This window comes from Anopheles moucheti, chromosome 3 (genome assembly GCF_943734755.1).
Source record: "Anopheles moucheti chromosome 3, idAnoMoucSN_F20_07, whole genome shotgun sequence".
In the NCBI taxonomy this organism is placed as follows: domain Eukaryota; kingdom Metazoa; phylum Arthropoda; class Insecta; order Diptera; family Culicidae; genus Anopheles; species Anopheles moucheti.
Window position 1 is genome coordinate 37,415,070 of NC_069141.1, and position 27,271 is coordinate 37,442,340.

Below are 27,271 nucleotides of genomic sequence, written 5' to 3' on the forward strand. Positions count from 1 at the left end.
TTGGTAAGGGTTATTTAAAAAAAGAGATAAAATCAATTTACACTAGTTTAAACTGGTATTTCACACCACACCAGTTCTAAATAGTGTAACTTCCATTAACATTACAACTGTCGAAAGTGCACATTAACACCGATAATGTGTTACACTTGTTTTGACACCGACTATTGTACAAATGGAATTTTGAACATGGCAAGGATTATTATTATATTTCTTTATGAAGAATGCTCGGGCTGTGTTACCGTTAGAAATAAAATTAAAATACAGGTAGTCCCCGAGATGCGCTACTATAGCGGACAACTGTACCCCGGGAAAATTCCGCGTATCTCGAATTTCCGCGTAAGTCGAATCCTGGTGCAATTTTGTTTATACCTCTAAGTCACAGAATCGACTACCTTCTCTGCATTTAATTTATGTAGCGAATCAGGCGATTTTTAGAAAGATTACATTAAAATAAGGTAAAAACAAATGTTTTATGTGACATAAAAGGTATTATCGACCAATTTTCCACCATTTTGCTTAAATGTTGTGCTATAAACTAGCTCAGCTGTCAAATTTACATAAACCGCGTATCTCCGAATCCGCGTATAAGAGGAACCGCGTATCACGGGGACTGCCTGTAACTCTATATTGAAATATTGAAAAATATGTTGAAATGATATCTCACGAAAGATTAACTCGAGTGAAATAAACATGAATTACTTTAAATTAAACTACATTACAATGTCATACTTAAGGGACTATTACTTATCATGCATCAGAGACACCAAATGTAACATATGTACAGAATAAAAATGTTATTAAATATAATGGCAAGCTCATTCAAAAGGTTACACGAGACATAGACATTATTTGTTATTTATGTACATCCTTGCTGTTCCTTACAGTTTCTTAGGGTTTTTACAATCAAACGGCTAAAGCCTTAGGACTTAAGTAAGAAAACGTGTGTAGTTTTGATATTGCTTGACTTGAGAAGGAATTTCGGATACAAAAGTGTAGTGGGAGATTTTGAAGTCAAGAATATACCCATGACTAAAAGAATTGAAAGATTGCAATGCTTTCAAAAATCGTTGTTACCGAAAAAAATTTGCCGTTTTGGTATAATTTGTAATGTGCGAAGACTTATGGAGATGAGTGTGATGTACAATGGGAAGATTAATGTTGAAAGGAGTTCTGAGGTGTCAAGTTGGTTGAACACTATTGGGTTATCTAAGCCCAATCCAGCGTCTTTCCAGGAATTCTATACTCAAGAGTTGACTCCTTGCATAGTAAATTAAACTATAAAAGTGTTTGAAAATAATTTAAATAAGGACAATCTCAAGCTATTGCTAAAATAAACTGAAACCGAAACAAATTGAGGTTATGTCTCATCTGTACTAATTACTGTTTGGCTGATATGAATGGCTGTTATTAATGGCTACGAATGAATGTATATGTAAAAACTACTTAAAGTCAAATAAAGATTACATGACCAATTAGACAGACGCAGTGAACCGTTGTTTTGATAAATATGTTCATTAAAAACTGCAACACGAATCCATTATTACTTTCATCCATGTAAGGGGTGGCTGCCAATTTGCATGCAGAAAACAAAAAACAAACACCCATTTTACCTTAATCTTCCATCCCTTGGTGCCCGACATGCCGGATCGTAATATTCCCAACGCTAAATTGTAACAAACTGCTTCAACATAGCTTCGTAGCTGCTCCACCACTTTGTCGAACCGCCCGGACAGCCCGGGCTCATAATTTGCTAGCACCAACGGATTGCAAACGAAGGCAAAACCATGTACCATAATCCACCGAGACAATCGTATGGCACTCCACAACCGGTAACCGACCGCTGTGTGTTTGTTATGTCGGTTGCTGTTCTTTTACCTCTTCGCCTTACTCGAGGCTGTGTCCCAAGGAAAGCGTCCCAACAGTGGGCTAAACACGTGGCTTTGTTATTATTTACTTCACGACCCACCACATCCTGACATCTTTGAGCATTCGTGAGAACTACTGGCGTGGCGGAGTTTACAGCAAATTGCCGCGAGAGGGCATTACTCGAGCCAACCCATGTTCACGTACGTTTCATTTTTGTATTACTGTCCGCGGTCACTAGCGGCACAGGCACACGCTACCGGAAAAATGGCAGTTGGTTGCGATACGATTGTCACTACGTTACTTTCGCTTTCGCCGTCACGAACACACTGTACGTTATCGTTGCACTCGCGACACTGGACTTATCAGTACCGCGGTTGGTATCCGTATCCTCCTGTCACCTTACATAATGCTGCACCGCTTATCGTGCCGAATCGTGAACCGTCCCTCCTAAGAATAGCCAAACCCAAGGGCAAAAAACAATGAACCACCTTTCACTACCCACTCTACGTCACTTTGAATTAGGTTCCTCAGCGTCTCGCAACTAATCGTGGTCCCGATGGGACGCGACTACGATGCCAAACAGTCGAAGTTCAACTAAATTGAAATAAGTCCCATCTTTTTTTGCAGCATTGAAATTGAAAATATTACCCCCGTCGGTACTGTCTTCCCGCTCTCCCGCCACCGGCCCGAGCGCAATAAAAATTTGTTTGATCCAAAGCCAAAACGAGTCAAACGGAACGTGAACACAGACATGTTGGAGCGAAAGAGAACATTCCCGAACAGCAAACAACCACCGACGCTAGCATAAACAACGACAAATCAATGTCCCTTCGGCATAGTTTTTTGGAGCCCGACCGTTACGCCCGAAAGCGTAGCGAACAGTACGTTGAGACATCAAAATGATAGAAATATCGTCCCTACCCTCCCATCTAGCGCCTGTCCTAGCAACTGGATTGCAACGCGAACGACGTGCATATCCCTCACTAATGCGCACCTTTGTGTTGGTATGTTCGGTTTTTATCGCCCTCGAATATGGATAAAGTTCCGTTCTGGATGATACGTGTGCCGTATGTTACGAGAAACCGGAAGTAGCATTTCCACCGGAAAAGAGAGTTCTGTATGTTATGCATAACGTTTAGTGCGTGTATTAGATGTGTTTCCTGGTGTGGGGATGGTTTATGGTTTTGAAGCATTTTTTGAGCCATATGCGTTGAAAAAGCTGAAATAAAATGGTTTTTATTTGTATCCTTTGCAAATGTAAACGTACATGATCGGAAATTCGAAGATCGAATGGAGGCGCCCGATCTTTTGTGATGGAGACGCATGGTACTTCACGTAGTAACAAATATCTAATTAATTGTTTCCGATGGATTGTCCTTAGGATTTGTTGCCAGAGTTATTGAATAAATACAATAAACCTTGAAAACATTCTCAATTTACTTACCCCGCCTGTTGAATATGGATCCACTCCTCGCTTTTGTAAAAGTAATTTAACTACATCCTCTCTAGAGTACATGGAAGCAATATGTATCACATTGTAATTGTCCTGTAGTGGAAAGAAGAAGTTGAATCATTAAAATGAGTTTTACAACACACCAGGGTCATAACTTTTCATGCTTTTCAAAAAATATGTCAATAATTTCTGAGCGACCGTAAGATATTCAAACAATCTTCGCGTTCGATTGAATTTAGTTCAATTGGCGGCCCGGTGGCATGATTGTATCGCCGCCGGTCTTCACATGAACGGACCGGATCAAAATCCCATCCGGAATCCTCCTTAGCAAGGACTGACTATTCAACTACTTGGTAAAATAAGTTTAGAAAGTTAAGTCATAAAATAAGAGAAAGTGAGACCATGTAAACAAAACAATGTATTAGACGTCTGTTCAATCGAAAGCAAAGATGGTTGGAATGAAGTGAACAGTCCGCCAGAAACGGTATAACGTGAGAATAAGTCAGAGACAGTAGTGTTTTCGGATAAGTACATTATCCGCAATATTGGGAAACTTGTTTGTTGGCCTATTACACCCAGTGAGAACAAAAGAAATTACCTAAACCGCCTTTTTAGGTAACTTTCTGAAGGAAACATAATATTTGCGTTTTATAATTTCCATTCAAGCGTGTTTACAGGTGTACATTGTAGTCGCGCGCATGTTGGTATTGCGAACAATTCCCTATCATATTATTACCTTCTTATCCTCAGCTCAAGATCAACAACATAACATTGCTTGTTCAATCTGTAACCTCACGCGAGATGTTAATTTTCATGGAACACAACTTTTTCGTTGGAGAAATTTAGAAAAAAACGCAAAGGTACTGTACAAGATCACGTTCTCAATGAGCGTGCTATTGCGGGCATGTGCATTGTATAAATAACATGCTTTATCAGTGAAAAGGCTATATGCCTGCTAGCACGAATGTTTCACAATGAACACACCCACATCATTAAACATTCACATACCATTTTAGAGAATATTTAATTGTATATTTATTTTATATTTTTAAGATAGATATTTACAATTCATTGTGTGTTTATTTCCGTTTTCAACAAATGGAGTAAAATTGCCTTATTTCGTGACTTTAAAGAAGTTCTGGTAATTCTTCGTAAATTGATGGAATTCTCCCCATAAATCGTTTTTCATATTATTTACCACTAAAAGCCAGTAATTTCGCAAGTAATTTTATAAATCACCACACCCTGCATTCAATGATTTTAATTTAACTCCATTAACCTATAAACCTTAAAATGCACCCATTTCCAAATCGCGCTTCGATGATGTAAATGGCTCTAATTAGATAAGAAACCCGACCGATTTTCCCCCATCATCCGGTGGCTTAAGGGTGCGCCAGGAAACCACCGCCAAACATGCAAAGTTCATACGAAGCTCACCGAATGCTTGTGCAGTGCCAAGAAACGGGACCACATTCGACACACGATCAAAGTTTCCAGCCTGCACAGAAAAAGCCTGACGGTCTCCAGTAATGTTCGGTTGGTTTCGACACGCGAGAAGATACCCTTGAACTATTGAAATAGTTTCAACTATAGATTCGAAGCTTTGCTGAAAATGTATCGCTTATCTTATCGCCGGTACAAAAACTTCCAGTTTCAATTAAAAAATGGCCGAAATTTGGCATTTAAACACGTCGGCTGAATTTATCACTGCGGCTAAATATGCAAATAGCAGCGTGGAGTTGATTTTGCATCCAGCCGACTACCAGCACGCGTTTCCAAAACCGCAACTTCCTGTTTCAGCACGGTTATTTATGGCACAAGTGAACGAAATTTGATTAACATTCGCTTTCCGTGCCGTGAGACAAAGGTTACAGTAACGACTTTTTTTTACTCTGAAGAGCTTGCAATGCCTGCTTTAAAACTGCTAAAATAACACTAAACCCCAGCATGAGATAAACTACGGACCGGAAGCTAAACGGACTCGCAATGCAAATGCCGGTTTTCTGTAGAGCTTCTTTTTTTTTGGGAAAGATAGCTTGGAAAAGGACGTTAAACCTGTTGCTTTAAGCATAACCATCGCTCGCACCATTCCTGGCCGGACTTCTCGTGCTGATGATTGTGATGACGATCATGCAAATGAGTCGTTTCTCGTGCGGCTTTAGCATGCTACCAATCGACAACTTTTTCCTTCCAAGCCCCAAAGCGTCTGAAGCCAAACTTTGGCACGCTCACCGTCCGTCGGCGAACGCTTATATACTGTCTGTGTAGCCATTCCGTTGTGGCAACTGGCTGTGTGTTTGTGCTTTCTGTAAAACATTTCAAGCTTCTCGCTCTAACATCGTCGCTAGGAAACTGTCCCTGTGTTGGTGTACAAACTTGGAGGGGAAATTTCGTTACCAACACCATCGAAAAATCGTTGCAATGTATTAGTAACCACCGTTTGGCTGCAAACAGAACGAAACATAAACTTTATTGGTGACAAATTGGAAAGTTTCCATCGTTCTAAGGACGCTTATCGGCTTATCTTTCGCAATAAAAATGAAGTTTGTGTTTCCATCTAAACCACAAATCAATAGTTTCTAAATATTCCACAACGAAGCATAACTTTGGGTGGAATATTAACAAGCAAGAATATTAATCTAGGTAATAAGTTAATCATAACCACAGTTTTACTAAGCAAAAAAGCGAAGTTTATCAGTGTTTTTAATTAATTAGCATGTGGGAATGAAAGTGTTCTACTAATTCTACAGCAATTTGTCAGCACTAATTAGCAACAGCATGACATTTCCACCAACACCGGGCATAAACCATTGCAAACGATCAATCTTTTTTCATCCAAACCCATCATTATTCGGGTTCATCCACCAAGGCCTTAAATAAGTCACGCCATACAACCTTCACATCCATATGCCCTAATCATTCCGCCAATAAATCATTGTCCAATTTAAATGGATCATCCGGCAGCACACTGGGTTTGGTTAAGGTGAGGCATTGATGTCTCCCATAATTTGCTATCTGCCAGCAGGACACACACACACTTCCAATGCGTAGGACATTGTCGCCCATTAGGCGTACAGCACACACCAGAATGATTCATCGCACAAAAGGCATTTTTCATGTACACATTGGACGACCCACGACACGACCGAACAAAAAAAAAATGATGTCAAGGTAGCATTCTTCTGCCGATAGCGAAGGAATGTGTGGAAGGAAGCGAATGTAGGTGTATGCTGTCACAAGCCACTGCCTTAATGATAACCTTAAAATCTCCAGCCTTAGCTCGCTTAACGAAATTGAAATTGATGTCGGTTGCGTCCGGTCAAGAAGTAATTTTCTGGTTTTGCATTTCACGGCTACCGCCGCTATGATATAGCGCTGGGTGTGGTTCGCTAAGGACCGCGAGGAAATCCTTGAACGCAGTCAGACTGGAAGGCAAAGACGGGTGGTCAACTTGTTGATTGATTTTGCGCTCGCATGCAATCGCACAATTCTCCACGGCTGCATCACGAATCAATATTGCTGATGGAACGTTTGCAACTGCTCCATAATGTTACGGTGTAACAATGTTTAAATCTGTAACAAAATTTACTCGAAATAAGGCCTACTTTTGGATGGTGGAAATAAGGTGACAAGTGAAGAAAACATAAAAACAAATCGTAATACTCCGAACGCAATTGACTTTCACGGAGTGTACGTAGATAAACATCAAAACACGGAAATGAACAGGAAGTACTGACTTCGGTAAGAAAAATATGCATCAGAGCGTCAATATGTTATGTGCGAAGGACACATCGAAAGTTACATGGCGATAACTAACGTCAGACTCAGCGAGGGAAACAATAGATCCAACGTCCATGTAATGATACCGAACGAGGTCACGGTCCGTCGTCCTGAAATAGTAGTTTACTAAGTTTTCGTAAACTTTATTGATCTTTTAAAAATATTAGTCATCAAACTTATCGTTATTACAACATTTTTGGCGTTTTATTTTAGAAATCGTTTGCCCTTATTTGTATTATCAGGTGATCCATTCATTCATTCATTTTTTCATTTATCATCCACCAAAAAGTGGGTAAAGTTCACCGATAAAAAATGTCTCAAGACCAAGCAACAATTCCAACCGCGGTGGAAGAAAAAGTCGAATCTGATTATTCTTTTATTTTTCATTGCCAATGGTTCCAAGATTTTCCTGCTAGTTACTTCCATCGTGGTAACAGTGAAAAGAGCACGAGCGTAAGCGATAAAGATTTATATCCTATCCACCGATTCCACCCTGGCTGGACGTACCTGATCCAGGTGAAGTTCAACGGGTTCTCGCATAAATTTGTTCTCCCGTCCGGTGGAATATGACGCCTAAATGACCTGTAGCGTAGCGTTTACTTCATCAAACGGGCCCAAATAGAGAATGGCTTTTTATCGCTTCACTAACCACACCAACTACGGCTGTGGTGCGTGCCTTATCGAAGTTAATTTCTATTGCGGAATGCATTCGCTTGAATATCTGAAGGGCACGATTTAAGTGTTTTCCCACTATTGCGAAATTCGTTTCACCCTAGAGGTCAACGGAGACCCCCGACGACGACTTTTCCAATAAAATACTCACATTATTCCTGGCGCCGACATCCGAACCGAGCTCGATCATCCTGTCCAGGATGGGTGTTCGATTATCCTTGACGGCGTACATCAGGGGCGTCATACCGGTGGTCTGTAGAGAAAGAATAATTTTAATAAAGAATATAAAAATTAGATATCGGACACACTACAGTAAGTCTCCAGAACAGTATCAAACTCAATGGTCAAGCGTTTCTAATTATTTGGGAAGGAGTTTAAAATTGGTCGATAATAATGGCTTCCTGCGGTTAATATAACTCCACGCTGGGCCCCCGAAAGGGGACGACAGTTTTTACCCACTGTCCCACATTCGGTTCTGCCTCGACAAACGGACTCGTTGCCATTTTCTTTATCGTGTGTCCTAGATCTCTTCGAGCGCCGCGATTGCCCGTATGTCTTGAGCATTGTTCTCAGTTCTTGCGTGGCTCGTGCCAACGCGCCTACGTGTGTTGAGTGTCTTGCATGTAAAAACCCGTACACTATATTCCATGCGTCACTAGCGTGCAATCTATTATTTCATCAACATGAACGCGGCGCTGGGGCCAGCAGAGCCACCCTCGAAGCATCACTCAGAACGGTCAACCGGTGAGAGCGGTGTCGTTGACATAGTTGACCGCACGTTCCGGCCGCACTGTAAGACACGAGAAGTTCTTTGTTTTACTCGCAACACTTCCACGCAACTTCATCGTACCTTCAAAGTTGGAATGAAGTAATGAAATTCTCAAGAAAGGCGCCAAATCCCCACAATAGTTGAAAGATGTTTTATGGCATTCGCATGACTTCCCGTCTATCGTTACCCACTTTAAACAAACGTTTCCAAACAGTGGTACGATGGGTTCGACTATCCCATTCACGTTGCGTTTTAAAATATGCTAATTCCACCCTTTGTAGCCCCTCTCGCCACACGTGTCTACTATCCACACTGGTTGCTATTTTGGTTTAATTTATGCGCTTCGCGTTTCACCGCTTTGGAACGCATCGTGCATTTATCGGGAAAAGCGAAACTCGCGTGGACGCTATTGGAAAGGTGAGACAGTTTAGCATACTTTACGTGCATCGTTATGCATCGACGGAAGTAAAAATTCAAATACTTTCCTTGCATTATTATTAGGAGGGTGTCTGCTATTCAACGCCAAGTAAAGTGCGTGCCAATTGCGTGGAAAAAGTAACAGAATCAAGTGGCCTAGATGCTTACAACTATGCATTTCGAATGCCACATATTTCAGGAGTTATTTTTATGTTAACAATTCAATTGTGAAAGTTTAAGGATATTCGATCAACCGCTATTAACATGAGGTAGGTAAATTTATATTCCAAATAAATTACAGGTAATTTTAAAGTTATTTTAAACATGGTAATTTTAAGTCCTTGTCGATTCTGTATAATGTATATGTATGGTCGGATCACCAATCCGTTTCCAAGAAACTCGGACCAATGCTTCTTATCTGCAAAGCAGCCAATCTGCCACAGGCCAAGCTCAACTTGATCTTGGCAAACGAGCCAAGATTTATTAAAATATGTTAAATTGCTCATAGAATTTTCCTGAGTTTAGAGTTCCTTTATGATTTGATACGGAGATTGCATAAAATTCCTTTTAAAACGTTCACCCATTTATATAACTTAATTTCAAGTTACAAATATATAAATATAAAAAAAGAGCGACACATGCATACGAGGGGGTAAACTCATAAAGAAGAAGTGGTTATTATCGGCCCATACCTTACACGTCTGGGTAGTTTTCTTTACTTGCATGTATACGTATGACACAATAACTGCTTATCTAAGGTTAACAGTGATTTTAAATTCTTCTACACAAGGTTGTTTGTTTGTTTGCTGCTAAATGCTTTGCCCTAAAATACAAAATGTTTTTATCAACGTATTTTTGTTTTTCTTTTCTATTTTTAGTATATCATATTAATAACAAAATTATAAATTATAAAATTGTATCATTTACTGAATAACAATATATTTTACTCTTGAAATTTCGTATATTAAAAAAAAGTTTCAATCATTGAAGGTTTCGCGACATTATTTGCCGTCATGCTACAGCATACATCAATATGTGTCTTATCTACAACTAACACACTCGCACAAAACCACAGCGCATGTGACAAATGCGTGTCCGTCGGAACGCCTCCTGCATGGGAGCACAAACATCAAAGCTGTGGAGATTTAAATGATTCAACACGCTAGAAATCGATTCATTTGCGTTGTGGAAAGCCACTAACGTTTAAAAACATACCATGTAATGATTTTCGGTAAAACAAAAAAGGCGGACGATTTGTTCGTGTTTCACATGCTGCCACCCATCCCATACCCGTCCCTTTGCCAATTTTGTCGTTCATGCCGTTTGGTCTTTTCAAGGGCGTCTCGCTTATCGTACGCAGCCGGTGCGAATTCATTAGCATTTCTATTTTAATCAAACTGCCAAATAGAAACCCGGCACGGTCAATTCGAATTTTCGCTTCTTCAATCATACAATCCCACGGTTAACCTCCGTCCTCACCACTGGCGACCAGCTGCTAGGGTTGCTCCATCCATCACCATTACAGCCCGGCACTATGCTCGTATGGCACAACATCAGGCAAGAATAAGCTTAGGCTTCTGCTTAAACACAGCTTGTAATCATAATTAAAATATAATCAGCAACCTCCAGTCACAACCATTTGCCCAATCGCTTGTTCGACACGGTCACCAGTCGATCGAGATCAGAAGTTATCCAAGAAAAGTGGAAACACCCAACAATAAAAAAAACGAAAAGATTTCTTCGAAAAAGTCTCCAACTGTGTCCGATAAAAAAAATTGCTGTGGAAAGGGTAAAAATAATATTCTGACAAGGTCCTTTCCAACGGGCATGACATTCATGAACCGCTCGTGACGCATGCTGCAGTTTTGCTGCATTTTCATGAAAAATGCTGACCCTGTTTGAAGTCGTTGTGACCTTTTGGCCGATAAAACTGACCATCCGATTCGAGAGTGGCAATATATTCTAGCTTTCCTTTTTTCCAGTTGGCCATAACGATAAAAACCTTCAAGGAAAGTCCCCACCGCTCATAGATTGGCACGATTTGAAGATATGCCCGGTTCTTATTTAAATGTCGTTTTTTTTTGAGTACGTTTGTCGTTTTTCTCGCACTGCAGGTAGCGTAAGAAATGGTCGTAAAACGGGCACAGGTCTAAATGGAAAATACTTCACGTTCATGGAAAACGATTTCAATCAACTTCACCAGCTAACCTTAACTGCAAAACCGCATCATTGCGCAACGAAGGCCCTATACGGTCGGAAACGATGCTTCATTTTGCTTTTTTGTGTTAATTGCACATTCGAAATGTGGCGGCTATTTGCAAGCGAGCTAAAATTAACTCGCACAGCAATTTGAGGTCATCAGATGTTCCGGCGTTGCTTACGCGACTCGGAGCACCGTTGAGCGGTGCCACGAGCAATAGTAGTAATGGAACATTTTTATCATCTATAAACGATTATACCACATACATTAGAAAATGGGCGACACGCACTACTGTACCGTGTGATCCAATTTGAGTGACGCATGCGATGCTTAAATTTTGCCAACATATTTAACTTGGTGGGCTGCTTATATTTTTTTTTGCTCCGCATCCATCATATCAACCTGCCAATTAGCTTCGGTGGTCTGGGCTTTTATGATTGTTGATTAAAATAGCCCACCAATTAACGAATTCGTGAACGTCGCTGGTCCGTCTTGCGCTGAGACGAAGCCATTGAACGATACATGCTGGTCAACTTGCCGAATGTCCGTATCACACGGCCGCTCGTTAAGTGTAACGAAAATTGTTCCTTTTCATCACTGCCTACCGGGGAAAACAATAACGTGCGTGTCGAGCGCGACGAGTATGAGTGAAAATCGTTTCTTATTGTACTCGTCGACAAAACACAGCAGCTACATCTAGCCCACTCAAAGGTGCGTGGAAAAAAGGACCCACATTTGCATGCAGGTTTGCGCCATTTCCCAGCCACCAGATATGACCGCCCGTAATTTCACACCAGTGACCCACCGGGGGCAGTACGGTTTACAGCTTCAACCCCAAAACGGCAAAAGAATCATTTTCCAACGGTCATTGGAATAAATTTCCCCTCGTACAGTGGCAAACTACCTCGCAGCTACCAACTCAGCACCCAAGAACGGACCTTTCAACGAAGTACCTGGCGTCCATAACTTTAATCGAAACTGACCAGTGCCACTGACCAGTACTCGGGTCATTCGAAGGAGCGTGGCTTGAGTTATGTGTCGCCATGTTTGCGAAACCAATAAATTCTTCGTGTGGAGCGGACACATCCTCTCCGCTAACTACTTGGGTCACTGCCGAAGAAACACGATGGGGACGGTTATTTTCGAAACCCGCTCCCAGTTGGTGCCAAGAACGTAGGAATGCAAACGAAGGAGTACCGGCGACAGTTTAAAGTGATTGCGCAATCAGTTGAAAATAGGCTGCGGTGCTATAAAGGACAAAACCTCGTCCTGTCTTAGAAGGAAAGGTCAACGATCAGTAAAATTATTCCGAAATGGTTTCGAGCGTTGGCCGACAGGCTGAGATCGGTGGAACATGAAAAGAAAAGGTAACGCTTATTTGGGAATTTTAAATTGTAATTTCAGTATAATTACTTGTACAATATATGTAGGAACTGGTATTAACGAAAATGCAAGTTCCTTTTATTTTAGGTGCATCCGACATCGGTGAGTTCTCGTAACAGACTCTGATCCTCGCTATCCTACTTCTGACAACCGTGTTGCCAGCTATCGCCTCAACTGTCACAAAGACAGGGTGATTCATTTCCTACATATATAAAGTTCATTTTAATTAATTTTTTATATCCAAAAAGTCAATAACTTTAAAAAATGTGAATATTTCTGAAGTCGCTCCAACCGAGAAATTGATTTTTTGCAACTGCTCAATGGTCTAAAGTAAAGGATATTTGTTTTGAAAAGCTTTGAATGATAGAAAATTACTTCAAACCACAGTTTGCAAATTGAAATGCAGTCAAACCTCTGTTTACTTTAATTTAATCCGTTCCAATGCTTTATACAAAAATGTCATTATGGGAGAGTTTTATTTAACTTTGCCTGAAAGGTTAAATAGTCCGTACTATTCCCAAAGAAAATTCGTTTAAAGGGCATATAATTTTGTTTCTCATTTTATAAGGTTGATGCAACCAGATACACTCCTTTAAAAGTAATCTTATTCGTTTGCATTAACTGACAATTTTTATGGATTACGTAGGAAGACGAAAGTAATCGATCGTCAGCAGATTAGAGGAGTTATCCAACAGACCTTGATCGTACAGTGATTACAGTACCGGAAAAGTAAGTAAATAATAATTTTCGAGATGGACAAACGATCATTTATGTAGCCTAAAATCATTGGATGGTCGAGATGACTGTTGGAGCCTAAAGTTAGGCAATTTGCAAAATTCAATAGTTGGTACTTAGACCTAAAGTTACGTAACGCAACGAAGCCGAAGTAGATTTACTAGTGTAAGTTTAGTTAGTAATGAATATATTGTAAGCAGTTAGAAATATAAGCTCTTATCCGTTTCAATTATCACCAACAGTAACCGTAAAATATCAAAAAACAAACCTCTCCTAACGACACGTTTAGATTGTATTCGGGATATTGAGGATTGGTTCTATCGTCCCGGTCCTATCCTTTTCTTTTTCATCACAAATTCCTTTTTCATCAAAAGTACCTTCAGGGAATTCTATGATGTGATCCGTTAGAAACTCTTTCAATCTCGTTACAAGTTCTAGAAGTTGTTTTTAATTAACTGTACTGAGCACTGCACTGAGCACCAATGAAAAAGAAGAAACTCAAAGGCCAATTATTCGGCTATTTCTGAGTCGGCTGTTCGGTGCTTGGTATAACAAAGTTAATCATAGTTATTCAATCTTAAGTAATTAACAGAACAAGACAAATAAAGAAGTAAACTTTTGTTTGGGGTATTTAACGATTATTGCTTCTCAAACTTTTTCTTTGTCTTTTTCAGATCTGTCTAGCAGCTCTTGCTAAAACTCTCATCCATCGCATATAACGCAGGATCTCTACAATCAAACAGGACGAAATTATTCGAATTATACAAATTGTACGACGCTTCTAAAGTAAACGATGTAAATTTGACAGAATTTTAACAAAATCAAAGTTCACGCTGGAGTTGCGATTCGTCTAAATCTTCCATTATATTTGTCTCTGGCGAAATTGGCCCAAATTGCTCTGCATGAGAGTAAGACTCTGCATATTTTTAATACCAATTCTGCTCGAACGAAAACTAACACCGCAACCCGCAACTTACTCGAAGATGTCATAAACCACCGTGAAAAGTTCAACCTCCTAAAGTACCCCGCCACTTACCGGATCAAGCACCCCGGCGAGTGGGGTTTGATTGGAGTCATCGCCGCCGGCGGCAACCGCCTTTTCCAAGCCTTTCAGCACAGCTTCAACGGGAGCCCATTCGCTTTTCATTGCCAGATTAAGAACTTTCTGGGCACCGTCGCGGACCGTCGCACCGGCACTGCCAGGCTTCGGCTGCGATGGCTGCTCAGTGTCAGCCTTATCCGACTTCTTGTCACCGTTGGCGGAGGAGTCATCCTTGGCAGTGCCCGACTCACCCTCCGCCTTGCCGCTGGCTCCCGGTGCGTCACTATCGCTGGGCTTTCCTTTCGGCGGACCCTTGCCGCCCGGTCCCTTGCCACCACCGCCACCAGCCGCGCCACCGGCTTTACCGGGCCCACCGCCCGGTGCGCCCGGGCCCGTACCACCACCGGTTCCGGCCGCACCGGAACCACCGCCAGCCGTGGCTGGCGGTTTTTTCGACTTATCCATGGTGTGCTGCTAGCCACAAACTTTTCACTGGCACCGTAACTAATCGCCACGAATTGTATCTAACTGCACACGGAACCGATCCGTACCGGCACGTTCATCGCTTCCACGACCCGAGCGTTTTATTCACCATGAAAACCAAAGAGCACTGCAAAGTAAAATCACACCTTTCATTCCTCACTTCTTTCACATCAAAATTCGTTCAAAATAAAATTTTTACACTATCCTCACAGGTCAGTTGAATGCGTTTAAAACACATACTTCACTACCGCAACAAAACTTACTAAAACAAACGCTCTCGCCGACAATTTGTCCCAGTAGCATAGTTTATTGATTCAGCAACCGCAGTGCAACAGATTTGTGTTGAAGTCCTTGACATGTGCTGGATTTTCTCCCTTTTTCACCTCCGACGATGGAATTTCCATCGATTTTCCTTTGCCTCGTATACTTGGAACGCGGTGCGGTAGCTCCGGGTGCTATATTTCGTCCTGTTTCATTCAAGCTCTACTTTAATGTCCGCTTCAGAGGAAAGCGTCGACCAAAATGCCTAAAATGTGTGCACCGATCAAGCGGTGTTTTATATTAATGATTAATTTCTCCACTGTGCGCCAATTGTGGACCCATTTATAACAATCTTAGAGCCTCCGAGAAAGCACCAATGTCCAACCGGAGTACCCAACCGAATCTAACGACATCTGATACACCTCACCGATCGTGCTGTTTTACCAGCTCTGTACAACTTTATTTCTCGCCAATTCTGACCTCACTCGGGCGAAATGGTTGGCACGCAAAACTGCACGTTACAAGGCTTTCACGCCATTACGTGTAACATTTGTAAAGGACAGCGTTATCTTACACCTTACAGCTCCCCCACGGCGAACGCCTGTCGAAACAACTCCTTCACACACAGGCTACTCAATTAAACTCTATCTACAACGTGACCACGAACGATTAAAGAACTACACGCCACGACACGAACCACTTCCCGCACAGTTGAGCCCGCGTTTGGTGGGGAGGCGTCGAGCATGGGACACCGGCGGTTAACCCTCACACACTTTGAAGGCTCCAAAACCGGACCACCTACAAGCGGGCACCCACCGGGCATCCACGACAGAAAACACGACCTTTCCCTAGCACAATCTCAACCAAAATAACCACGCGGCACGACCACGACTAGGCCACCGTACGCCCCATCATCTCATTAACACACTTTTGGCACCACTTGGACTCCTTTTTTTTTCTTTGGACGCGCTGTTCGGAAGGAACAGGACGGTAGTTTCTTTGTTTGTGTTCCTCAAGTGGGCGAGATTTTTTCGGGCATTTTGACAGCTGACGAAGACGAAGGATCTCCGTCCGAGGTGTTGGTGAATTTCGGAGCGTTGGAGTCTATGCGGTCCAAAATTCTACACTGGGGAGTCTCTCCCTGGAGCCCTTATGTAACAGTCACTCTCTCACTCATCCCGCGTCGCCTTTTCCCCAAGTAGCCTACCCGAAACACGTTGCTGGGTGGTGGGTAAGCGTGTAAAGGAATGCCCTGCACTATTGCCCACTTTAAGCGCTAAGCCACCACGTGAAACTCAACTCCAAGACTCAGACTCGGTCAAACTTCACCAGCACTTCGCATTAGCGCACGAACACACAAACACTCGGTATTGCTAGAGAGAGGTCTACAACAAAAGTCCCAGCTGATGATGGGGAAGGCAAGCCTTTCTGCTCTTCAAATCCCGTCTCGATGCGCGCCAAGGTGCCCTGCCAGGGTAAACCTTTCGGTCCAACGTCTCGAACGATTCTGCTCGACTCCGGTGCGAACCGTGTGGTCTAAAACTTTCAGCGAACGCGATTTCGCGTTCCTCCCGCCAGCGCAAAGACCCCCTGCTCCCAAAGGGTGGATGGATTTGGTGTGTTTCAAGTTCCGATGATGTGTTCGGGCGGTACTACATGACGAACCGGCCGTATGTACTACGGGGCCCATATATCGGGCAAACGAATCAAGCGCACAAACACGCAGACAAATCCGCGACGCGACTACTACCACCGTGACGCTGACGCGTATGACTAAAACCGTGGCCGAAACCGCCAGGAAATGGTTCCACCACTTCCACCAATGCTACATGGGTGCGTGTATTTTTTTTTTCGCATCCGTTTCGTCACCGTTACCACGGAACTGCTGGATTTCCCACATAGGAAAACCACAACTTACAGGACCTTCGCTCTACGTCGCGAAGTTGTTTTCCGCGTCCAAACAACATTGTTTCCAGCCCGTACGGGACCAAACCATCGGAAGGCTCGACCGTTACTAGGTTGACAACCTGCGATCGGGCCGTTTGTGCACTTGGATGTGCCGTCGCCGTTGACTACCGGAAGTGTCGCGCGGAAATTCCTGCGTGACCAAAAAATTCCGCCCAAAACCCACGGCTACGCTCTGTTTAGTGTTGATGTTTGGGTGTTTGGGGATTGTTTTTTTTGTGGTTTAGAATTTAACCGGCGTTAAATGTACTGGATAACGCATAACAAAAGGGCAAAACAACTGGAGAATTTTATTCCCAATACAAGTACATTACTTCAACTTGTTTAAATGTTCGGTTAACTCTTTATTTCCAGAAGTTCTAAAATTCACAATAATTCAAGGAAATTTCAGATTTGCATATTAAAATTGATCTTATTTTACATAGTATTTTAGTTGAGGTTATACTAATTTGGGGTTTTATATCAAAATATTTCCACCCCAAAACTGATATGGTGATGTCTATGCTCTAAGCACATTCAACTGCAACTGCAACTGCCATCCCAACAATGCACCTTTTGTGCCATTTTCCACACGCTCTAGTGTTCTCTCACATCGTTTTAGTCTGTCCGGCGAAGGGCTTGGCCGGAATTCCACCACACAAACACACACACATGCATGGTATGTGGCAAAGTGCAACCGTTTTAGCCGTTACGTACGGCCATCGAAACCGGCCGTAGCATAATTTGCATAATCGATTCAGTGTACTTTTTTGCCGTACTTTTTTTTTGTTAATAGTGTTTGTGTAACGGGTATACCCTGTCACGGCACATGAAGGATGAATGTGTGTTTGCAAAATGTATTTGGCTCCGGGTCCGGGTCCACGGGTTGGGCAGACATTCGATAAGCGGCTAGCAACTGAAACGTTCTCCACAAAAAAAAACCCCTCAAAACACTAAAGCCCCGGAGAGGACCCAATGCACGGTGAACCTTCCAATGAACTCTGGCTCGACCTCGAGAACGTCAATGCGTTCGGGTCTGAAAGGGACCACCATCAATTTTCGGTAATCTACCGGCATTGCCATTTGCGGACAAATGAAGCAATTATCCACCAATTTTGTGGTCCGAGCTCTGCAAAATCGCTGCTCCAAAAACAATCGACATTTCTATGCTGCTTTCGTCTTTTTGTTTGGATGACTTCCTTCCATACTACCACCCCCTCCCGGGAATACGCACAACGGAAAGATTCCTTTCACATTCGAAAGACTCGTGCGTTCGGTCGTTCGTCCTGCGATAGGGACACTCGCAGAGGATTTATATTTTGTTTAATCGAACTATTTGTAGACAGTCAACTCCCTCTAATCGGGGCCGTTTTGTATTGTGCTTCCCGATGAATCGGAAAACCCGTCGCTATTCTTCCCGCAACAATAACAACAACAACGGCAAAAAAACACATCGACCCAGTCACGCTTCACCCTTGTCTATTACCCTGTGGACCCCTGTGGCCCCCTTCAACCGAGGGTGAAAGTGTTTTGTTGTTATGCGTATCGCGTGGAAATTGTTTGTCAAAATATGTTTACAATCGTATCGTACCGTCCCCACCGTTTCGGGAGATACCTGCGCTTTGGCGCTTATTACTACTTCCCTCCGTACGCTTCCTTATTGCATACGGCCAAAAATGCAAATACCACCACATTGTAACGGCGGCGAAGGGCGATTCATGCTTTCGCTGTGCGGTTCCTAAGGAGCACGTTCGGTTGGCTCCATTCGCTAGACAGCACGAGCTGCGTGACTCGTCCCAAAGAAAGACGCAAAAGTAACGCTCTAGATTGGATATCCTGCCTCTCGCGAATAGTGGTGGTTGTTGATATCATGATCTGGACAAAAAATGCCCTCAGTCATACCTTTTAAGTCGTTTTGAAGTTGAAGTAGAAATTTAGCTATGGTATGGTATCTTTCATAGTCATTTAAGTTATTATAAAATTCATGAAGAATTGGTATTTCTTTTAACAATTACTTTATTTCATTTTAATACTCCTTCCTCAAACTATTCCGAAAACGAGCGCTTTTTGGTTCTAATGACCCCCTTATAATGTGTTTTCAATGTTCTTTCAGTTCAATGGCATCTCCCTGTCTTCATTTCGCTCTCGTATGTTACTCTCTTTTTTTAATTAGCTATCTTCCTGTTTTCTTTTCTCTTTCTCTTTTTCTTCTCACTCTATTTACTCTGTTTTATGAATTGTCCATTTCCTCTTCTATTTGTTTCCTTCCTTTTTGTCTTTCCGGTTTAGTTGTACTCGCTTGCTCCAGCAGTTTTCTTAATTTCTTCTTTTCGTTTAGGGCCACTTTAGATTTAAGTTATTTATACCATTGTACAACCCGTGAGGCAAACAATTGGATAAAAAAAAACAAAACAAAAAACAAAAATGTTTTACTTAAATCAATCAATTTAAAGGAGAATTTAGCAAAATCCCACGAATTTCCAGAACACTATTACTACCCGCGGACGTATTCAACCACAAAGCCATCGTTAACCCCAATTTCGAACGATTTCGTCCTATCAAACCTGCCCACACACACATAAGGCACAAAGCGTGCGATTCGTTCCACGAGCATAGAATATGTAACGTTCTCTCCACAGCCCCTTCCTTTGGTAAGAAATGCATCAAAAAGGATACGTGTACCGCGTGAAAAAAGAAGGAGGTCATGGGTGAAGCAAACCTCGTCGATGAAACGACCGAATCATCCAACCATCGGGAGCGTGTGTCCCATTCATTGGTGCAGACGATAAGACGAACCATCGATTGATGAGCTAGCTACGAACCGCCAGCCCAACGTAACCGCGCACAACTTGAGAGCACCGTTCCGAGCAGTCCGTTCTGCTGGCGAAAGTTGACGACATACTCACCGCCACCGGTGGCATGGAACAGACGCGCTGTGATTTGGGCGCGATTATCGTTCTATTAGCGGGAAAGGAAGTTTGATCGTTTACTATTTACCATACTCGGTGTCGTCGGTGTCTCCCGCAACGCAAAAAAAAAAATCGGGACTCCCTGGAACTATCGTTGCTGAAACGGTTCTGTTGTTCGGGCGTTCTGCCACTTGCCCTACTTTCGTTTCGGCAGCGTGTGCGAAAAGAAAAAGATTCGATTGAATAAATATCGCCACTTGGGACGCGAGTCGAGTTTTTAAAACAATCTCCTGATGACAGTCAATGACAACTGGAGGAAAAAAGCAATAAAAACTGTTCAAGCTTTCAAAACTATCCAACCCAATCGTGCCCTGTTGGACAGCCATCATGCACACAAGCAGACAAATGGTACCAAACAATCTGGTTCCCTTGTCTAGACGAGTTTACAACATCTTTCGTCCGTGTGGTTATCTTTCCTTTTTAGTGCTTGTGTTTGCTCATCTTTGCCCAACCTGTCAGCTTTGGTTTGTTTGTTGTGAGAGGAGCGTTGATTTTAGCAGTTTTCTACACTGTTTTCTCGAACTATTTATCCTTAGCACCTTTATTGTTAGTATAACTTCGCTTTTTTTTTGTTGGCTTCAGCCGTTTCGAACCCACCTCTTTGTGTCTCGTACCCGTCCTTATAAGTTTTTTTTTACGATCGTTTCAAAAATATTGTACAGACAGTTAGGAAGTAATGTTATTTTTTGGGTAACGTGATAAAAAACGAATTTCGAGAAGAATTTTGCTACACTCCGTTCTGGGCAGAAGGTGGCGCTTGGTTGATTTGTACCTGTGCGTTTTCTACACATCGTTATGCATCCCTTTTCCAAGAGGGTTTTGCTGATTTACTACCCCTTAATTGATGAAGCCATAAATTGCCTGCATTCGTTATCGTACCTGCCGGAAACTGGTTCGTACCAATCACTCTTTAACCTCTGTACGGTTGATTTCACCTTGACACTCAACCAGGAAAAAACGATCATTTTGCAAAGCTTACGATCACATCACCAACGGGACTGAATAAACAATCTATTAACCGTTGGTCCATTCAAATGCTCAAATGCGTTTGTTAGATTATCAGCACAGCTTGCTCTCACGTAATTTTTTGGACGTCTTTAAACACATAGCAGGTATCTGTAATTTTGTTTCAGAAAAAGAAATACAAATGCAGCAGTACAAACAAACAAAAAAGAGATTACCACCGCTTGTATACAATCTTATCAAATCAGTCGTTGAGGTCGCATGGCTGTTACAGCATAGAGGTTCGCGCTATTTATAATGTGATACAGGTTTGTTTTTTTTTTTTGCTCCATTCAACTTTATGACCATCCAACTCGAATTTAGAACCACTGGGGGTGATAAGAAAGGGCACGCCATTTACGACGCGGTGCGATAGTGTAAATGCAACGATTACGAACTGCGTACGGTTTAGTAATACGGTGACCGTCAGTGCGCGAACACGAAGTGCTTCCAGTTCCAGTTTGCGAGTAGCGTACGATCGGTGACTGAGTCCATATATTTTTTTATTATTTATTGTTGACCCGCAATTGCTGTGCAGCGGTGCATCAAAGTGCATCACAGAAAGCAACCCTCCTTCTACCGCGAACTGCACATCCCTTTCCATCGAAAGTGAAGCATGGCATTACGATTGGTCTGGCATCACCAATACCAGCGTGCGGGTTGGGCCAGGCAAGCATTTAAGTTAGCAAGCGAATTTACGATCGCGAGGGAAGATGATTTGTAAAAGTCATTATCAAGGGTGCAATTGCCTCTGTGTTGCTGTGTGTTTGTGGTAGATCTCGGTTGTTTTTGTCTCCATCTCCATGGTTACCTCTGCTTCACACAGAACGCATCTGTTGTCTAAACAACACCGGGAATTACGAGTGCCGAATTGTAAAGATACGCTAATGTGATAGGTTTATTTGCATACATTGTTGAAGCGTTAATTAACGAAGTGACTCCAACGAATTGTATTCAAGTGATCGCTAAAGTCGGTTCAAAAGCAAAACCCGACAGGAAAGTATAGAAAACGCAAGACAAGAGCACAATATTTGACAAAAGAACTTTTAGAAAATGAATGATCGTATGATGAAATACACAGGCAATGGGATGGAGTATAATGACATGCAGAAGACAGTAGATTCGAAGCATTTTTCCTCCGATTAGTCCCTATTACCTGGTTTTGTGTATTAAAGGATGTCCTGAACTTTAAAAGTCAAGTCAGCTTTCGTGTTTCGTGTGGTAGGAAGCAAGCAAAAATACAATTCCAAGAGACAAATCCAATTCCAAGCTTCTCAAGCCCAAAATGGAGTTTAAATTAAATCGATCTTTATAAACATTTATGATTCCAAGGATAAATTTGGTTAAGTTTGGAGTTTGACCTGTCATCAAGAATAACTCACAGTTTACTTGGAAATAGTACACCACAGTATTCTAATGATCAATTTCTATTTATGTTTAAGAAGTAGTGCAAATATTATACAATATTCCTCTAACTTTCGTTCAATACATCAATGAATTCGAGAGAAGATCCTGGAATTCTTCCTTTCGTAGTGAATTTCAGCTAATGACTTAATTATAATCTCGGATATAAGAGACAACCTACAAAAAGCTCCTGTTCTCCTCTTGTTTAAATTGAACCTTACCAGCTATTATTAATTCTTCTAAACATTTATCTCCTACTCACTTCAGGATTCTACAATCGATACGCACACAATCAACCGTTACGCCTGGAACGCACGAGAAACGTCAAAGCTACATCCACCACATTGGCAGCAAACCCCTAGTGCACAGGAACGTCGGTCAACATCTTCGCCTGGCAGCGGACCGATTCCCGAACAATGAAGCCATCGTATCCTGCTACGAGGCGGGCGCAAGGCTCACCTATGCCGCCGTCCTAGACAAGGTAAGCCGCTTACCGGGACTGCAGACACCCTAATTGAAGGGCCACCGAATGGCGGTCGCTTCTGTTACGCCCCGAGCCAATTAAGATCAATTACACGCGACACGATTGTCGGCGACGCACTTTATGACGCATCGGCTTAGCGAATGAAAAACGGTCCTCATTGTCTGTTTTGTTCCGGCACAGGTAGATCGTCTGGCGGCTTCCTTCCATCAGCTCGGTCTGCGGCAGGGCGATCGTGTTGGTATCTGGGCACCAAACGGGATGCTGTTCTATCTCACCAACCTGGCGACGGCACGTGCCGGTATGATTTCGGTAAGCGAATGAATTCGATGCATCGTTTATGGCCTTAGATTTGAAACAATCCAATCGACGTACGGTGCGATCGCCGTGTACACGTCCGGGTACGTTTCGAGACAACGCTTGGGCCCGAAGGAGAGCAACCCGTACAGCACGTACCGCTCACTGGGGCCAACCAACTGCACCGACTGCAGTGGTGTAGCGGCCATGTTGAACGTACAAGCACCCGAGGATGGATTGTCCCGTCGGATGCATATCTGGCCGTAAGTCTTTTCCAGCGGTACATCCTGATCGTTGTACGCATCCTGGCAGCCAACCGATTCGATCGAGCTTGGAAAACTGCGGTACAGAAAGGTGCTGGTGCTTTTTGCGAGCCATCCGGTGCGAATGTAGTACGATGGCTTGTGAGACTTCAGTGCGGTTGAGAACGGCAGGCAGATCGGCTTGATATTTTCTACAGTTCAATCAGCGAAGAAAGCAGACAAGTTACGCTCAAAAAGCTGCTTCGAAGAAGTAGCAATCTTTCACTCACCTTGGTTTACGTTGGCCTGCTGCCGGAGGCGTATCAGCGCTAGATCGTTTGCAAACGCTGGATTGTTGAAACCATTATGAACGATTATTTCCTCTACTGGTACTGTTTGCACCGGTGACTGACACTGTCTCCTGCCCTCGACAATAGCACAATCCGGATCGGAAACCGTATCAAACTCACCCAAACGCACGGCAACACTGTCGAAAAGACAGAATTACTACCACGACAAAGGAAGGAAACGTCAACAACACTCACATTTGATAAGAATTCGTTGGCAGGGAAACGCACTGTGCCGCCGTTAGAACATATCGGAGGGTGATGAGTGTCGCTTGGCACAGTACGCGCCGCTGCCCAGTGCCGACCTGCTGATACTCGATCGCACCCAACCAGGGATAACCTTGAAAAACGGGTTTCGCATCTTCAGGTGTTGATGGGTAGCTGTTCACACCGCACACATCCAGCGCCAGCAAGCGTTGGTTGTCGATGACGGTGCTCGAATACGGGCTGCTCTGCGTCCCGCTCGTGTATCGGTTGATCCAGTCGAGATACGTTGCGACATCGCTGAAACCGGCGAAATCGGCCGACTGACAGTTCTGGCCACTGAACGAAACGATCCCCCGTATGTACCAACGGTTCTCGATCTCGAAGTACATGCCACCTCCACTGTCACCACCACAGACCGTTGTTCCTGTCGATGGGAGAACCTGGCGTTTAGAAGCATACAATCACAACCTTGTCACCGCTTACCATTACGGAACCCAGCACAGAAAATATTTCTCGACAAGACACGACCGAACAGATTGCGATTGCTTTCGAGGCAGGTCTGGGTGTCCACGATGGGCATGTAGGCCACACGCAACCGATCGGCTACCTCACCTATTTCCGTGATACCGAAACCAACCACCGTACCGACGCGTCCTATCAGCAGCCCAATGTCCACCTTCGAGCGTTCCCACAAGCAGACAGGCTGTACGTAATCCGTGAACTTGATGTCGGTGGCTAGCTTGATCAGTGCAATATCGTGCCGCACCAGTGCCGCACTATACTCTTCGTGCACGATGATCCGATCGGCCTGATGCTCCTGCGTGTGACGTTCCGCTGCGTACAGATACGTTCGGCCTACCTGCACCGACAACCGGTCCACCGGGATGACACCAACACTAAGTCGCACACAATGGGCGGCTGGTTCGGGAGAGGAACGAACGTTGCGTGAAACGCAGCCATCCAACACCGTTGCATCAAGCGTGCTTACCGGTTAGAATAGTGTTCTGATTGATGATGGCACCACCACACTGGTACGTGAACGTACGCTCGATCCGATGGAAGATGGCCGCGTGCCATGGCCACTGACCCGAGATGGCATCCTCTCCGCCCAAGATCAGCTTTGCGTAATCGACCTTACGTTCGCCGCATCCTTGACCCTGTACCGAGCGGACCGTCAACAATGCCACACCCAACACAACACTCCACAACTTCGCCATTGGAAACGGAACACCGAGCGGATGGAACGATCAGTCGCTACTAACACACCGTTTTGCAGCCCGACCTGTGTGGGACCATCCCAGCCGGTCAAGAATTTGGGCGATGTTTTGCGTCAGAATGCGTCGTCTTCGTAACAAACCTGTTTCGCGTGGTTATTTCCCCGCGTTTGTCGTGCGTAACGGTGTGATGATGCACGGTCGGAAGGTGTGATAAAGAACCGGCTTCTTAACCAGACATGATGATCTCTCCCCAAAGAAATCCCGTTTAGAGCGTTGATCCTGATCGTCGTTCCTGTTCCGATAGAGAGCGAGAGTGTTATTGTGGGATGTAACACTTTAGTGTCACTTTCTTTGTGTTTTTTACCTACAGGTTGGTATCAATCCTGCCTACCAAGTGCCAGAGTTGGAGTTCGCACTGAAAAAGGTTGGCATAAGGGCGCTTGTTGCGGCGGAAGGCTATCGCCAACAGAACTACTACGGCATGGTGTCTCATATCGCTCCAGAACTCGCCTCGTCGAAGCCGGGTGAGCTGAAGAGTAAATCTCTACCGAATCTGTCTACCGTTATCATCGATAGTCAGAAGACTTTACCGTGAGTACCGAGATATTTGGGCAAACAACCCTGGTGAGATTCAATGCCAACCTGATGTTCCATTGCAGGGGAGCAATAAAATTTAGTGAACTGTACGAGCTACCGTCGGAACAGAGCATCAGTAAGATTGAAAGGATACAGGCCAAGATAACACCCGACAGTGGCGTCAATCTTCAGTTCACCTCCGGCACCACGGGAGCACCGAAAGCGGCCCTGATGTCACACTTTGGTTTCGTAAACAATGGAATCCACATTGGCAACCGGAACGAGCTGGACCGGAGCGAACATCGGTTGTGTGTGCAGGTACCACTGTTCCACGCGTTCGGTATGGTCATTGCAATCATGGCGGCTCTTTCGTACGGTTCCACCCTAGTCTTACCAACCGCAGGCTTCAAGGCGGCCGATTCCTTAGCGGCCATTGTACGTGAGAGGTATAAAAGGAGTTTTCGCAGCAACGAATAGCAGGCATTGATTTTTCTCTTCATGTTTTTCAGATGCTCCATCATCCTTGGAACTCCAACCATGTACGTGGACCTCGTACGACGCATTGTGGAAAGTGGAGCTGTGCTTGAGACACCCGAGATCGCCGTCACTGGAGGAGCCACATGCTCACCGAAGCTGTTTGCCGACATTAAACACACACTGGGCGTGCGGAAGGTTAAAACCGTCTTTGGAATGACCGAAACGACGGCCGTTATCTTCCAAGCTCTGTTCGATGAGAGCCCGGAAGACGTCCAGCAAACTGTGGGCCACATTACGGATCACTACGAGGCGAAGGTGATCGATCAGGAGGGTCACATCGTACCGTTCGGAACGGCCGGTGAGCTCTGTGTGCGTGGGTATGGTACCATGCTCGGTTACTGGGACGATGAGAAGAAGACGAAGGACACGATCGGTGCCGATCGATGGTTGCGAACAGGAGACCAGTTCGTACTGCGCGAGGATGGCTACGGGAAGATCGTGGGTCGACTGAAGGACGTAGTTATTCGTGGAGGAGAAAACATCTACCCGAAGGAGGTGGAAGACTTTCTCAACACCTACCCCAAGATTCTGGAAGCGCACTGCATCGGTGTGCCGGACGAGCGTACGGGCGAGGAGCTGTGTGCGTACGTGCGGCTAAAGGACTCGTCCGATACGATCGATCGAGCGGAAATAAATCGTTACTGTGACGGAAAGTTGGCATACTACAAGGTACCAAAGTATGTGCGGATCTTGAACGATTTGCCAAAGACCACATCTGGCAAGGTGCAGAAGTTTAAGCTAGCACAATTGTTTGCTTCGGAACGGTAACAAACACACTGTAATGAAAGACTCTATAAAACTTATATGACTTCTTAATGTACTACGAATGTTTATTAAAGTAAGAAGCAAGTGTTTTAAAGATGCCATGCGAGACTATCAATATTCGTACATTTCCCTTCTGGACATAGAAAACGGTGAAAGCTCCACAATGGTATAGGCACAATTAAAATTATACTTACTTTGCAATATTTTAATTGAATATAGGTT

The 27,271-nt window shown here is 43.7% G+C and overlaps 3 protein-coding genes across 9 annotated transcripts in view; 1 reads left to right on the forward strand and 2 right to left on the reverse strand.

Moving 5' to 3' along the window:
- Positions 1-14,782, reverse strand: part of LOC128305582 (serine/threonine-protein phosphatase 6 regulatory ankyrin repeat subunit B) — a 38,831-nt gene extending 24,049 nt beyond the window's left edge. For 5 of the 7 annotated variants that reach the window (XM_053043098.1, XM_053043099.1, XM_053043100.1 and 2 more), the window contains exons 1-3: positions 14,312-14,437; positions 7,923-8,024; positions 3,311-3,412 (exon numbers count right to left, since the gene is read on the reverse strand). In XM_053043098.1, coding sequence (XP_052899058.1) covers positions 3,311-3,412; positions 7,923-8,024; positions 14,312-14,422 — 315 coding nt within the window. In that variant the 5' untranslated portion in view covers positions 14,423-14,437. Of the gene's footprint in view, positions 1-3,310; positions 3,413-7,922; positions 8,025-14,311 lie in introns of all 7 variants that reach the window. The other 2 variants (XM_053043097.1, XM_053043096.1) reach the window with 1 other exon arrangement.
- A 6,810-nt stretch (positions 14,783-21,592) lies between these two features.
- Positions 21,593-27,218, forward strand: LOC128302577 (medium-chain acyl-CoA ligase ACSF2, mitochondrial). Its single transcript, XM_053039427.1, has 6 exons — positions 21,593-21,657; positions 22,648-22,861; positions 23,045-23,173; positions 25,542-25,762; positions 25,831-26,193; positions 26,257-27,218. The coding sequence occupies exons 1-6, from the start codon at positions 21,593-21,595 to the stop codon at positions 27,050-27,052; spliced, it is 1,788 nt and encodes a 595-aa protein (XP_052895387.1). The 3' UTR covers positions 27,053-27,218.
- Positions 22,547-25,186, reverse strand: LOC128302578 (serine protease easter-like). Its single transcript, XM_053039428.1, has 5 exons — positions 24,943-25,186; positions 24,438-24,872; positions 23,946-24,378; positions 23,691-23,887; positions 22,547-23,612 (listed from the first exon to the last, which is right to left on the reverse strand). The coding sequence occupies exons 1-5, from the start codon at positions 25,169-25,171 to the stop codon at positions 23,200-23,202; spliced, it is 1,707 nt and encodes a 568-aa protein (XP_052895388.1). The 5' UTR covers positions 25,172-25,186; the 3' UTR covers positions 22,547-23,199.
- Positions 27,219-27,271: the final 53 nt, after the last annotated feature.

Bases quoted from the DNA above. Each gene is read 5' to 3' on its own strand.
- LOC128302578 (XM_053039428.1), bottom strand. From the start codon at position 25,171: ATGGCGAAGTTGTGGAGTGTTGTGTTGGGTGTGGCATTGTTGACGGTC. The intron at 24,873-24,942 runs GTAAGCACGCTT...CTCCCGAACCAG, and splicing joins TCAGAACACTATTCTAACCG to CCGCCCATTGTGTGCGACTT. The intron at 24,379-24,437 runs GTAAGCGGTGAC...TCCCATCGACAG, and splicing joins CTGTGCTGGGTTCCGTAATG to GAACAACGGTCTGTGGTGGT.
- LOC128302577 (XM_053039427.1), top strand. From the start codon at position 21,593: ATGGCATTACGATTGGTCTGGCATCACCAATACCAGCGTGCGGGTTGG. The intron at 23,174-25,541 runs GTAAGCGAATGA...TTTTACCTACAG, and splicing joins CACGTGCCGGTATGATTTCG to GTTGGTATCAATCCTGCCTA. The intron at 25,763-25,830 runs GTGAGTACCGAG...GTTCCATTGCAG, and splicing joins GATAGTCAGAAGACTTTACC to GGGAGCAATAAAATTTAGTG.